The 12734-nt window shown below is 48.6% G+C and overlaps 1 protein-coding gene across 2 annotated transcripts in view; it reads left to right on the top strand.

Annotated features, from left to right (window-relative positions):
• Nucleotides 1-256: 256 nt before the first annotated feature.
• Nucleotides 257-12734, top strand: part of LOC139992192 (homeobox protein Nkx-2.4) — a 31185-nt gene continuing 18707 nt past the window's right edge. For both annotated transcript variants that reach the window (XR_011801043.1, XM_072012827.1), the window contains exons 1-2: nucleotides 257-3413; nucleotides 6518-6822. Coding sequence is in view for 1 of the 2 variants with exons in the window: in XM_072012827.1 (XP_071868928.1) it covers nucleotides 2696-3413; nucleotides 6518-6822 (1023 nt within the window). In the remaining variant the exon portion in view is untranslated. The remainder of the gene's footprint in view (nucleotides 3414-6517; nucleotides 6823-12734) is intronic.

Raw genomic sequence — 12734 nt, 5'->3', positions numbered from 1 at the left:
TTTTACTTATTATACGTATTGACGTATGTGTAGACGGAGAGAGTGCATCTCGTCCGTGTATATGTATAACGAAAGGATAATTTTGTTATCGAAAAGCTCGAAAAGTAAAAATCTATGAAATACTAATGTAAGATTAAAAAATCCCAACGACTTACTCAAAATAAATATTTCAATGTTTCAATATTAATGAATCGTTTTAGAAGTTGAGCTTTTCAATGAGATATCGAAATTGTACGCGTAGCATAAACTAGAATCGGGCATGCCAATCTCGTTGCGTTTCATTAAGGGAATACGAAGAAGCGAATTAAAAAGAAAATTTCATCTATTTCTGTTGAAAAAAGAAAAACGGTAAATACGAGAGGAACGCGCAGCTAGCGACACGTTGCATCGTGGTAGCAAACCATCGAACGACGTCAATCGGTTAGACAGTCGCGTACCGTCGCTATTCTTGATAAGGATGGTCGGTAAAATCGTGGTAGGCACCCCACGAAGAAAAATTCGACAAAATGCATAGCAGGGTGCGATGAAATTTTTCCAAGGACAATGCCAGACGTAAAACGCTAGAAAAGGACAGAACTAGATAGGTAATTGGAGAAAGAGGAATAGAAAGAGAAGCGAGAAAGGTGGGCTGTGCCGAAGCTGGTGGCCATGAGACGGTAGTAGATTAGGTAGACGAGGTGGTTCCTGGCTGGGATGTCAGGGATCAGAGGCGCGATAGGCGGACGTATAACGGAAGATCTATAGGTTTGACCAACGGCGTAGCGGCGAGCAGCGCGGGACAACCCCGAGCAAGAGTGGAACCGCGCGGAAAGCGATCCAATGGAATCGCATGGACGCGTTGATTGGCGGGGTTCCTCCAATGACGGGATGGTTAGGGTGTCGGGTTTGGCTCGGAGGTCGGTTAGGTGGCCCCGCGAACCCCTCTAGAGGAAGGCGAGTGGGAGCCCTTCTCTCACACGCAAAAGGGGACATCTCATCACGACTCTTGGTAGCAGGCACTTCTCCGTAGTGGGCACTCCACTCATCGTGTCGTCGTACGGGTTCTCCGCGAGAGGCTGTGGGGCCCGAGCCCGGACGAACGAACGAACGAACGAACGAACGAACGAACGAACGAACGAGTGAACGAAAGAACGAACAAACGAACGAACAAACGAACGGACGAACGAACGAACGAAGGAACGAAGGAAGGAAGGAAGGAAGGAAGGAAGGAAGGAACGAAGGAAGGAAGGAAGGAACGAACGAACGAACGAGCGAACGAGCGAGCGAGCGAGCGAGCGCGACCGGCCGAGCCGCTGCGCTGGTCGAGTGGGTCTAAGCGGCCGTGAGGACCTCTCCAGGAGTACCCGACAGTCCTCTTCATTCATTCATCCATCCATCCATCCATCCATCCATCTATCCAGCCAGCGAGCCAGCCAAGCCAGCCAGCCAGCCAGCCAGCCAGCCAGCCAGCCAGCCAGCTAGCGAGCCAGCCAGCAAGCCATCCATCCATAGACGCTCTCTCCTCTCCTACGGAGAGAGAGTGTATCCTCGACGAAGGTGGAGGCGAACCGTAGAGTGGTACATCTACCATCGTCTCTCTATCGGCAGAGTCCAAGGACTCGAAGACCCCCCGGGTGATTTCAGTCGGCCGCCGGCCGGCTCTGGCCGGCCACTCTCCTCCTCGACCACGTGTGTGTCATTCTTCCGTTCTCGCCTTTCGTTCCGTATCGTTTCGCATCGCGTCGCATCGCATCGCGTCGCGTCGCGTCGCGTCGCGCCGTGCCGTGCCTTCGTCGCTCGTGTCCTCGCTCTACGTTTCGTGTTGTGCCTCTAGGATCTTCTTCGTCCTGCGAAAGACGTTCGATCGGTCGTGTGCGAACGCGAAAAGAAGTAGACGGTCGGTCGTCGGTGACCTTGGTCGTTGGTCTCCGATCGTTGGTCGACGTTGGTTGGTCCTGGACGGTCGGTGCTACGCAGCGGTGGATCCACAACTCGCTTAGTTGCACGGCGTGTTTGACCTCGTTCCACTTTCCGGATATCATCCGACCTGGTGAATGCAACGCGAACAGAGGAATGCGGCGAATGACGCGGTGTCGCCGCTGGACGCGTCCAGCCGCAGCCAGCCTTCCTTGCGTCGATATAATGGACGCGTTCCGCGTATTACCGCACCGAGTCGGTTGATCCATCGATGAAAACCAAATTCCGAATGTACGTCGTTCGGTTACCTGGACGATGAGTCGATCCAACGTCTTGCAGCGATCGTGCCAAGGATCGTTAAACAGTGTGCGATTATTTATCGTCGTCCGATGAATGGAACCAAGTGCGGCCGTGTATCGTTTAAAACTGTGCCAAGAGTGACGCGGTTCTTCCCTCCTCGTTTAAATAGACGATATCTTCACTGAACATCTGAAAAGATATATCTTCGATTTTATCGTCCGACGAAACCAACGAGAAGAAAAAAAAAGAATTTTGTAAGAGAAGTGGTAGAGTGTGCGAAAACAAGAGAAATAAGGAGATATCTGTAAAAATCATAGCGGTGGAAAGCGAAAAGGCCGAGCGACGCGGTTTTGTCGCTGCGAAGCATCCGGCGATTGAAATTGTCCGTTGAACGCGTGCTCGGCGGTTAAAGTCATGTCGGTATCCAGCGGCTAGCGCCGGCCTCAGGATTCCGCGAAGCGCGAGCTTCAAGTACCTCGAGGGCGCGGGCCTCGTCGAGATGAGCGGTGGCAGCGGCGGGAACAGCGCCGGCAACCAGGGGAACGGCAATGCCACCAGCTATCACCAGCATCAGCAACAACAACAGCAGCAACAACAACAACAGCAACAGCAGCAGCAGCAACAGCAACAAACCCAGCTGGAGCAAGCTAGCTTGCTGACAGATCTGAACGGTATCGACCTGGCGATGAGCCTGTCGCCCAAACAGCATTCGTCCCACGTACAAGCCGCTGGTGGCGCTCATACCACTCCGTTCAGCGTCACTGACATTCTCTCACCCATCGATAACGAGTCGTTCAGGAAGCTGGAGCAGGTGATCGGCGTCGGCGTGGTCACGCATTCTCAGGTATCGCCTTACGGAAACGCGTGCGGCGCCCGTGTCGGCGGCAATACCGGTAGCTCGAGCGCGAGCAGCGGCAGTCCACCGCTTCACGGAGGCTCGACGCCCGGTGGCGGCACACCCGGACCGGTTTCCGGTCCGAACGACGCCGCCGGAGGAGGCAGCGGCGCTGCCGGTGCCGGCTCAGGCATGACCGCCATGGGCAATCCTTACGCGACCATGCAACTCACCTCGCAGTATCAGTACTGCGCCGCGGAATTATCGTATCATCATGCGGGGCCAGCGGTCGCCGGAGGCGCGACCGCCACCGACCCCATGAGATCCCATCATCCGTGGTACGCGCCTACACCGTCGGCCACCAACGATCCCCGTTTTGCCAGTGAGTACTTTGTCTTTCCATCGTTCTACCGGAATTCTTGCCTCGTCGATGCGTCGCTTTCTTTTCGCGTTTTTCGGTTCCACCGCTTTCACGCCGTTGCTTCCTCCGAAAATGCGTTACAACGTCGGCAGTGTCTTAGAACGCGAGATGTCTTATATACGCGTAAGCGATCGAGTTAGAAAGGAGCTGTTCGATCGAGTTGGCAGACGTTCGCGGCAATTGGATTCGTCGATTCGTTAGATTCTGACAAGTCCGCGAACGCGTAGACGAAGAGTAACGAGTTTGCTTCAGAGTCTCTCGTACGCGACCGTTTGCCGATTAATAATTGATTTATCTGCAATCGTGTGATTTCGCTAGTAACATCAACGGTAAGTATCCTCGTTCCGATCGAAATGCGAGACCGTCGTTTTCGTTTTTTCCGTCGAACGTGAAAAGGAGAAAACCGGCTTGTACGTTGGAACGAAGAGCGGAGGAAAGACAAGAGTAAATAGGTAGGCTACGTTCTCCGAGAGCGGAAACGTCGTTTCGTGTGGGTTGGTTGCACGCGATCATCCCTTTCGCCATCGACGAGGCACGTCTGTCCCGCTTCTATTCGCCTCGTGTCTACCTTTGTTATTACTAGCTCGCACTTACGTCCATTTAGCCATCGATGAAGTATCAGACTCGTATTTCAAAGTCCACAACCGCCTGTCTTTCCGTCACGTCGCGCATCGTCTCGTAACATCGACTCATGAATTCATCCGTCGCTCGTTGCTCCAAACGTTTCCACGTATCCATCCTCTATCCCGTTAAATACGCGATAACGTTGATCAACGATAAGGATAAGCCGAATATTTCAAAAAAGTCGCGACTCAAACTTTTAAACGTCGATCGTTCAGCTCGAACATTGAAATTTCTATTCTTCGAGCTTAGCCGTCGCAGTCAGCTACTTCTCTCGAGTTCTCGATACTTGTCGTATCGCAAGAGTACCTTGACACGCGTTTCCAGGACAAATCGAATCTGCATAGACAGTCGTACTCGCGGATAGCACGATTCTTCGGGCTTCTCGCGTTTCACAGGCCGTTGAAGAAGATTGTCGGCCAACAAAGCTCGCGTCCTTCGGACTTGTGTCAACAGACGCTCTTCTCCTTGGATTTCTGTCGGCCGCACGCGCCACTCTGCTAGCCGCTAGAGAACGTATATCGATCCCTGGCCCCCGAAATGCGTGGCTACCGGACACTACCGGAGATTTTAGTTAAACAAATAAGCCTGAACGACCCTCGTCGCGCCAAGCGACGTTACTCAACGTACAGAACGCTTTCAAAATCAATTTCTCCCGATTTTCGCGCGTTGCTACTACGCGTCTCTAAAGAAGAAGACGAAAGACACGGTGAAACGTCCGATTTGAACGTCGATACTTGCGTCTTTGGCGATGCCAGAACGGACGATAGTCTCGTGGTTTCTGCTCTCTGATAGCTGACCGTAAGATAGGGAGAACGATTTGTCGTTCGCTGCCTGCTCTCTCTCTTTTCTCTTTCGATAGGGAGTCGTTACGAAACACGCACGCTATAGCGACTCGTTCTTAGGATTAATATTTTGCTTGCCTCGTTACTCAGGAAGAATATATACGAGCCATCTTGCAGATTAAATTTTGTTTACCAGTTTGCGGTAGCCTGAAATGAGACGCGGAACTTGCTCGACGCTCGATCGAACCTAATCGTCTTTAAAAATAATTCACCGTTATAAAGTCGACTTTGTAACGACGAAGAGCAGGATTTTTGTTTGTCCGTCATATCGGCGATACCGCGTAATTATCCGGTCGACTGACGCGTTCGACCGGCTGTTCAGAATCTTACCTAACGGGAGATTCGACTTCGGTGGTCAGGTAGAAGACGTCAATTTGCTTAATGATATTCTTACAAGCTTGAGCGAGCGCGATCCACCCCCGTGTTCGCGCTCCGTTTCGTCGGAACGATGAACCCGTCATTCCTCTCCGGGCTTCCATTGTCCCGGCCCATCGTCCACGTTTCATCCACGATAGTCTCGAAACTTTGTCGAAAGAACTAGCATCGTGCGTAGTTTGATATCTTTGCAAGTTAGAAGATCTGATACCTCTTTCTCTTAAGTATATTTCACGAAATCTCTGATTCTCGTCGATTTGTCGACGTAGGCTTCGCTCGGATCTTGCTCAAAGGCGCCACTCCATCTTCGTTCAGCGATTCGTTGAACAAGAGGAAACTCGATCAACGATTTACAACTCGTACATTCGATACGCGAAATATCAATCTAAGTGGAGAGTGGCGCACGGTGGACAAGTTTCCATCGTCGATTTTTCCATCATTACTGGATGCGTGGCGTCGCGTAAACAAATTCGGTCGGTGTTTGGTGTCTCGAGTGGTATTTCTTTCCCGAGGCGGGCACGGCCTGACAGGCTGAGAATACGTTCTCACAGACATAATAATAATTCGGGACTTCATCGTCGGACCTCCCGTGCTCGATGACGTAGCACTTTGCGCGGCTAAATCGCTCCTTTTGTCCTGGTCGAGACGTGTCCGTTCTTGACAGCTCTTCGCCAACTGACAAGGGATGGACTGCTCGTTGGGTTTCAGTAGCTCGAATTCAGAGGGCCGATCTTTGCTCTCCCTTCGCTCGCCTGTGGCTGGCTGCCTCTTCTCTCGCGGCATGTCTCGCGTGCCTCTCGTCTCCTCTTCGCGATCCTCCACGGATTCCAACGGGATAAATTATCTCGAACCGTTCTTCACGACGTAGGCCGACGGGCAACTGAAAGTTCTTCGGCAACCAAGCACGCAACAATGCGCACCGAACATTCTCCTGTAATGGAAGATCGACCGAGAGAATACCGCTGTAAGATGAAAACATACGAGGAAGCAACGAAGAAACTATCGTCGTGTTCTGTGCCGCGCGAGGTTCCTACGGAATCGTCTTTCTCGTTTTATTTTATTTTATTTTATCTTTTTTTTTTTCTATCTAACATAAAACAGGTACGGTAGAGCGATGCCCGACGTAAAAAGTAATTGCGATTACTTACTTTCCTTCGTATCTTCAAATGCGAAAAAAGAAAAAAACAACGTATCGCCATTGATATTTTCAATGCTCTGTTATAGTCTCGCGGCTGATGGGCGCCGCGGCGGCGGGCGCCGGGACCAACATGGCCGGCTGCCCTGTGGGCCAGTCAATGGGCGACGTGACCAAGTCGTCAGGTATGGGAGTGGGCGTCGGCGTCGGCGTCGGTGTCGGCATGGGCGTCGGCGCCATGCAATTCCCCCACCTTCCCCAAAGACGAAAGCGTCGCGTTCTGTTCACTCAGCAGCAGGTTCACGAGCTCGAGAGGCGGTTCAAGCAGCAGAAATACCTGAGCGCGCCCGAACGGGAACATCTAGCCGCCCTAATTCACCTTACGCCCACTCAGGTACGTGTTAAATGTTTTCCTTCTTGGTTTACCGTCGGCTGTGCAGCGATCACGCTGCACGATCCATCGGTTCTACGATCCATTTGCCATCCAACGTTCGATCCAAACGTGAAATTGTCAAAATTTAATCCACCGATGCGTTCAATTCGAGAAGTCTTTCGTTACGTAGTAGGTAGATACTCGACATTTGGTTACCGAACCATCTCGTCTCGAACGTACGTTCCGTAGCCTGTTTCAAACAGTCGCATGTTTGTCTGTTTTCACCGCTCTAGCTACGTTACGAGCCATGCTTTTTCTGCGATCTTGTCGCCTTATTATCCTTCAAATGATCTTCTTATTGGTCGCTTTTAAATTTCGTCTTGCGTCGTAAATCATCACCCGATGCTTGCTACGCGTAACGTTCAACATGCCCAATTACAATGTAGCGACAACGTCATCCATCTCGATCTCGATCAGCCGGATCGGTCTAGCTGCTTCTACCGCCAGAATGCGATGCTTCAAATTCTGCACACACGCTTACACGCCTACGCGCTTACACGCTTACAGGCTTGCACACACGTACACGATGAGGATTAATTGCTGAGAGGAGATTAATTGCAGAGAGCAGGTGGTGGGTGTACGCGTGGGTGTATCTACATCTCTCGGCCAATCGGATCGATCGACCTCAGGGGCGTTGGTTGCGTCGGAGTTGTTAGCCGGAAATGTCGAGGCAACTGCCGACGAATAGACGTTCGATTACCGCTATAAACGGGCTTCTGAACGCTCGAAAATTCCTGAAATTAGCCAATATGTCTCAAGCGATCGTTAAACCGTCAGGCCATCATCTATCTACGTAATTGATGGAATTTAGGATAAATGTCGAGTACTTGTAGCATTCTCACGACTGTAGACCGCTTTCGTCCTTGTTCTTTACTTCCTCCATGTATTTTGTAGCAGACGATTGGTATACCAAAGTGCGAACACGTTCTCGAAGATCGTTCTTGGTAGAATTTTTGAGGAAAGTAGATATCGGCCATGTTTCAGCGATGTTCGACGCGTTAAAGTCGAACAATTTGACACGTCGACTAACTTTAGCGGCGAGACTGTTGAGCAAATCGTGGAGAACGATGCGAATACGTCGGAAATAGTTATGGAAAAGGTGTGTTTGTTCGAAGAACGAAAAATGGAATTCGACCAGGTAGAATCGTCGGCCAGAGCGTCGTTCCGACTCAACGGCGTGTAAATATTATCTTAGGAAGCCGAAACTTTTCTCTATTGCCGGTTCTTGATCGGCACCGATTAAAGATGCTACGAGTCTCGCAAAAGTAAACGTAAACTGCTCCTTAAAAGTAAATTGCCCCGAAAGGCCATAAAAAATTAATTCTCCCAGCTACACTGAACGCGCTAAAGCTTTTTCTATACGTTAATTGTTCGTTAAAAAATACTGTTACGACGATATACTACACTACGTTACCTATTTATTTCTTTGGCTTTTATTGCTTCTTATTAAATTAAACTGCTCTTCAGGATGTTTCCCATGTTCGTAATACTCGTACACGATATATATATATATATATGCATTTTAATGTGTTTAATTAGACTAATGTTCCTGTGGTTTCGTTCGTAGATGGGCCGATTTGGTCGGCTCGAGCGAATCGTTTCGGCGGTCGCCATTTAAAGCGGTCCGCCAGAATCAGATTTTAACGAGCAATCTTCATTGGGCAGAAAGGTCTGCTCGGCACGATGCGGCAGTCTGGCAACAATAAATAATTGTTGCGCGGCTCATTGGTTGCATCCTGGTCGCTCGTCCCCTCGTTCAGTCTGTCGTTTTGTCTACCGCGCGTCTCTCCGTTCAATCCGCTCGTCGTTCGTCTAGTACTTTCGACCTACGATCATTCATAAACATCGTATCTCGAACGAACTTTCTGTCGGTAATTATCAACGACAAAAAAGTAACGAAAGCGGCCAACTTACCATTTTCTCAGTCGATACGATATAGCAAATATTACGTTGTCGAGTATCGTACAACATATAGCATTAACGTAGTAACTACTACGTTCTTTCATAAAATGCTCGAGACAAGCTTCATTCTCTAGAGTTTAAAGGGACTTTGTTCTACAAAAACTACTTCATCTCCTCGTTCTTCTTTCCTCCCTTTTCTTTAACGACTCATCGTCATCGCTATCGTCGTCATCAACCTCAAGCTGTATCCATTCTTTTCGCTAACTCCAAGAAGAGAATGGAAACAAGACTTTGAACGCAACGTATGCCGAGAGGAAGGTGTGCGCTCGCGCGTTGCTCCCTAAACCGGAAGTCGTCGGGGCTCCCCTGAGTCGGTGAAATCTATGCGGAATCGAGCGCGGAAGTTCGCAAAGAGGGCTGATTGCAATCAGCCGCGGATTTTCGCGTGCTTTCGCCAGGGGCGAGCCCGCTGTTGTGCGCTCGCGCGCACCTAAGTTTCGATAACGAGTTTCGGACTCGATGGTACTCGGATCTCGCCCGAGCCGTGAATGCTGGCCATGAAGGCCAGCCTCGGAAACGGGACGCGGAAAGAGACGTTCAAAGAAGAGATAGCGAAGCAGAGAAAGAGATACGAAACGCGGCTGGCAGTTGATGGTTTTATATATGTACGTGTGTGTACACGTGTATACCTGTATATATTCTTACATGTACGCGCACGTATATGTGTATATATATAGCGGACTCTTGAACTTCTGGGGACAAATAGAGACCAAACGAGCTCCCGGTTTGTCGTATATACGTGTAGATGTATTGTGTGTGTGTGTGTGTGTGTGTATCTGCGCCGCCACCCTGCGGTACCATCCACTTACGGCCACTCGAAGTCTACGTACGAAGTCGTGCTCTCCGTAGGTAGCCCACGATGGCTGCACGGGGAGACTAACGAATCATTATGTGAGAGCTCTGTGAATCTTACGTGCCCTCGCGCCGTCTCGAAAGCGATATTACGCGAGGAAAGGTCGGAAGAAGTGGAGCATGGTCGCGTTGCTACGAGCGGTAGAAGCGTTTTTACGAAGCGGAGACTCGTGTGGTGTTCGAATATTATCGGTAATTGTTGTTCCGATCGTCCGAGTTCTGTTGTTTGTTCTTCTTCTTCTTCTTCTTCTTCTTCTTCCGCTTCTTCTTCTTTCTCTTCGAAAGATTCTATGAGGAATTTTTTGGATAAGTTTCATACGGAACCACGTAGGATGTCTATCGCTTCTTTGAAGTGCTATACAAACTCCGAGATTACGTTCTACTCCGTTCTGAAAGGAAATTGACAACATTCGGGTTACCTGCTAGTTTTGAAATACAGCTTCCTGTCATACGCGAAAATGTACGTACCGAGAAAGATTCGGTATCACGCGTTCCATTCGCGAAATCTTTTTTATCGTGTGTTTACCTTCTTCCATTCGAAAACCGTCTACAAAATCCTCGAGTCAAAATTTGCGATACTCGATGCTCGATTAATTTATGGATAAATCTGTTTCGTTGGATCGAGATCATTTTTGCAAGCGAACTGCCACGTTTAAAGACAGCTGAAAATCCGTGAAAGCTTGCAAGTTACTACGTTCGAGGTAGTCGAGCTAAATGAGAAGACAGACGGAGATTTTTTCATCGCGAGAAAAGGCTATTGCGGACTCGACGGTCCTCGAGGAAGATTCTTTGGGACGCGATCGAGAATCGATACTGAATTAACGAGTCGAACGACGTAACGAACGGAAAGAAGATATACCGATCTGCGCTCTTCGAGACACTCGAGCCACGAGTTCGACGCGAGCACACTTTCGAGTGCTTGCAAAGAATCGAGAGATGCCAAAAAAGAAGAAAAAAAAAAAAAAGAAAAAAGGAAGGAGGAAGGAGAAGCAAGTAGAAAAGAAAAAAAAAAAAAAGGAATTTTCCGCCTGTCGTTTGCCCGATCGACGGGCCAAAGTGCCGCATCGATCGTTTCCGGGAGAACGTCACGCAAAATCGACCCCGTTTCGAGTAACGAGACGAGCACTCGACGAACGACGACGAGGAGCACCGATTCCTTTCTGCTCGTTCAGCTCGATGACGATGGATCCCGATGAGAACACAGCGATAGAGAATCTCGATCATTCTCTCGTTGTTGTTGCGTCCGTTGTTTCCGTCGTCATTTTGGTTTTACGGTTTCTCCGCGAATCTTAACCGAAAAACGTAGCTTCGATTTCTCGCTGCCTTTCGATTTTTCCATAACCGTAGCAGTTCTCCACGAATATCACATCGCTCGACCTGAAATAAATTTACTCGTTTCATCGTTTCTACGTTTAAGCGTGATCGAATGTTATCCACGAGACCCAACAAACGGTGTTTAAAGAGATAACGAGGTCGTGTCACGTGTCAAAAGAGAAAATCCGCGATCCTGTCGATCGTTTCGCCGAGGAATCGTCGAGGAATCGAGGCGTTTCGCGTGTTTGCACGACATTGAACTCGCATAGTCCTCTTCGGTGCTCCTCCTATTGGGGTTGCTGTATAAAGTCGAAGAGGGTAGATTCGGTGGTAGGCAAACCCATTATTACGATTATCTCCGTGGTTGAGTCGCAAGGCTCGTGCACTAAGTTGTCACGGTTCGTTCGAACCTACCCCTTCTTCTTTCCACCCTCGTCTTCCTTTTTTCCCCGGGCGCGAGCATTTTTCCGACGAGAAATCTTCTTTGCTGAAAAATCTCCGTCCTCGTATCTTTGTTCATCTTTGTGTACCTTACTGCATAGGAAAGATGCATTACACGCTTTTTTCTTTTCAACTAGAATTTCTTACAGTAGAATAATATTCCATTATTTCGACTATACCTATTGTTTTTTCTGACGATGAAACATCCATGTCCGTCTAGAACGTACATGTTCGGCTATCGATAGTCTCTCCGCGTTGCAATTGCGTAATATTTAGACAGAAAACATTCGATCCAATTGATCCTGAAATTCGAACATTAAATTTACCGTGCCAGTCGACTTTTATGTCGTCAGATAAGGGACAATTTACGTAAGGACAGGATAAAATACCTTAAAAGCTTGAGCTATCCGTAAACAGTATTAAAGGCTCTTTCGATGGACGAGCAAATTTATAGCGAGCTTGGCCAGATCCGCCCTTTGCATGTGCATATAGAAACATCTAATATTCCTTTCTAATCTATACACAGCATGCAAAACGTTTATACAGGGTTGCTCGAAGGTGGAACAATATTTGCGAAGCAGCCTTCTCTTCAAATTTCCTTTCTTTCGTCGCTAGAATATATAAATAGAATCTTTGCGAATAAAGGATCAAAATCTCGAGTAATAAAAATACTCTTTCTCTTTTAATCTTGTAGGAGGAACGGTGCTTTTAAACTTTGTTGTTAGTTATTATTTTTAAGAATATCGAACGCTCCTCGAATATAATCGTTTCGCGAGCTCGCATTTGCTTTATTTTCAAAGTATCCATTTACTTTCCAAAGTCCTTTTTATTAATGTATCAACTCTAAGACGATAAACGTAAATTCAGCGTAATGGAAATGCTCGACCAGCCAAAATCCTATGGAAGCTGGATGTTTACGTCGAAGCACCTTAACTCGATTGTCCCGGTATTCGACGCGACGCGACGTTCGAAACGTTTCATTCGCTGGCCGAAAGCCGTAGTAGCAGAAGGAGCCAGTGGACGATCTGGCTGGCGCTAACAATAACGTCAATCGTCATTGTTCAAGAGGAAACAATGGTAGGCGAGCGGCGATTGTTTCGTCCACCGGTTTCGAGACTCGCGAATTCCGCACTTCGGTGATTTTTCATTAATCCGCGATCTCGCCTGAACTTCGCGGTTTCTATTAATTATTTAACTTTTGATCAGACTCGCCGCACGTTTTTTGCACTTTAATTAATGTCTCCCTCTTTCGCCATGCTCGCCAACCGCGCGGCAGGCCGTCTAAATTCCCCTTGATATAAATT

The sequence above is a fragment of the Bombus fervidus genome, chromosome 11 (genome assembly GCF_041682495.2).
Source record: "Bombus fervidus isolate BK054 chromosome 11, iyBomFerv1, whole genome shotgun sequence".
Lineage (NCBI taxonomy): Eukaryota > Metazoa > Arthropoda > Insecta > Hymenoptera > Apidae > Bombus > Bombus fervidus.
The sequence above is the reverse complement of the archived record's forward strand: the minus strand, read 5'-3'. Positions and strand labels throughout refer to the sequence as shown.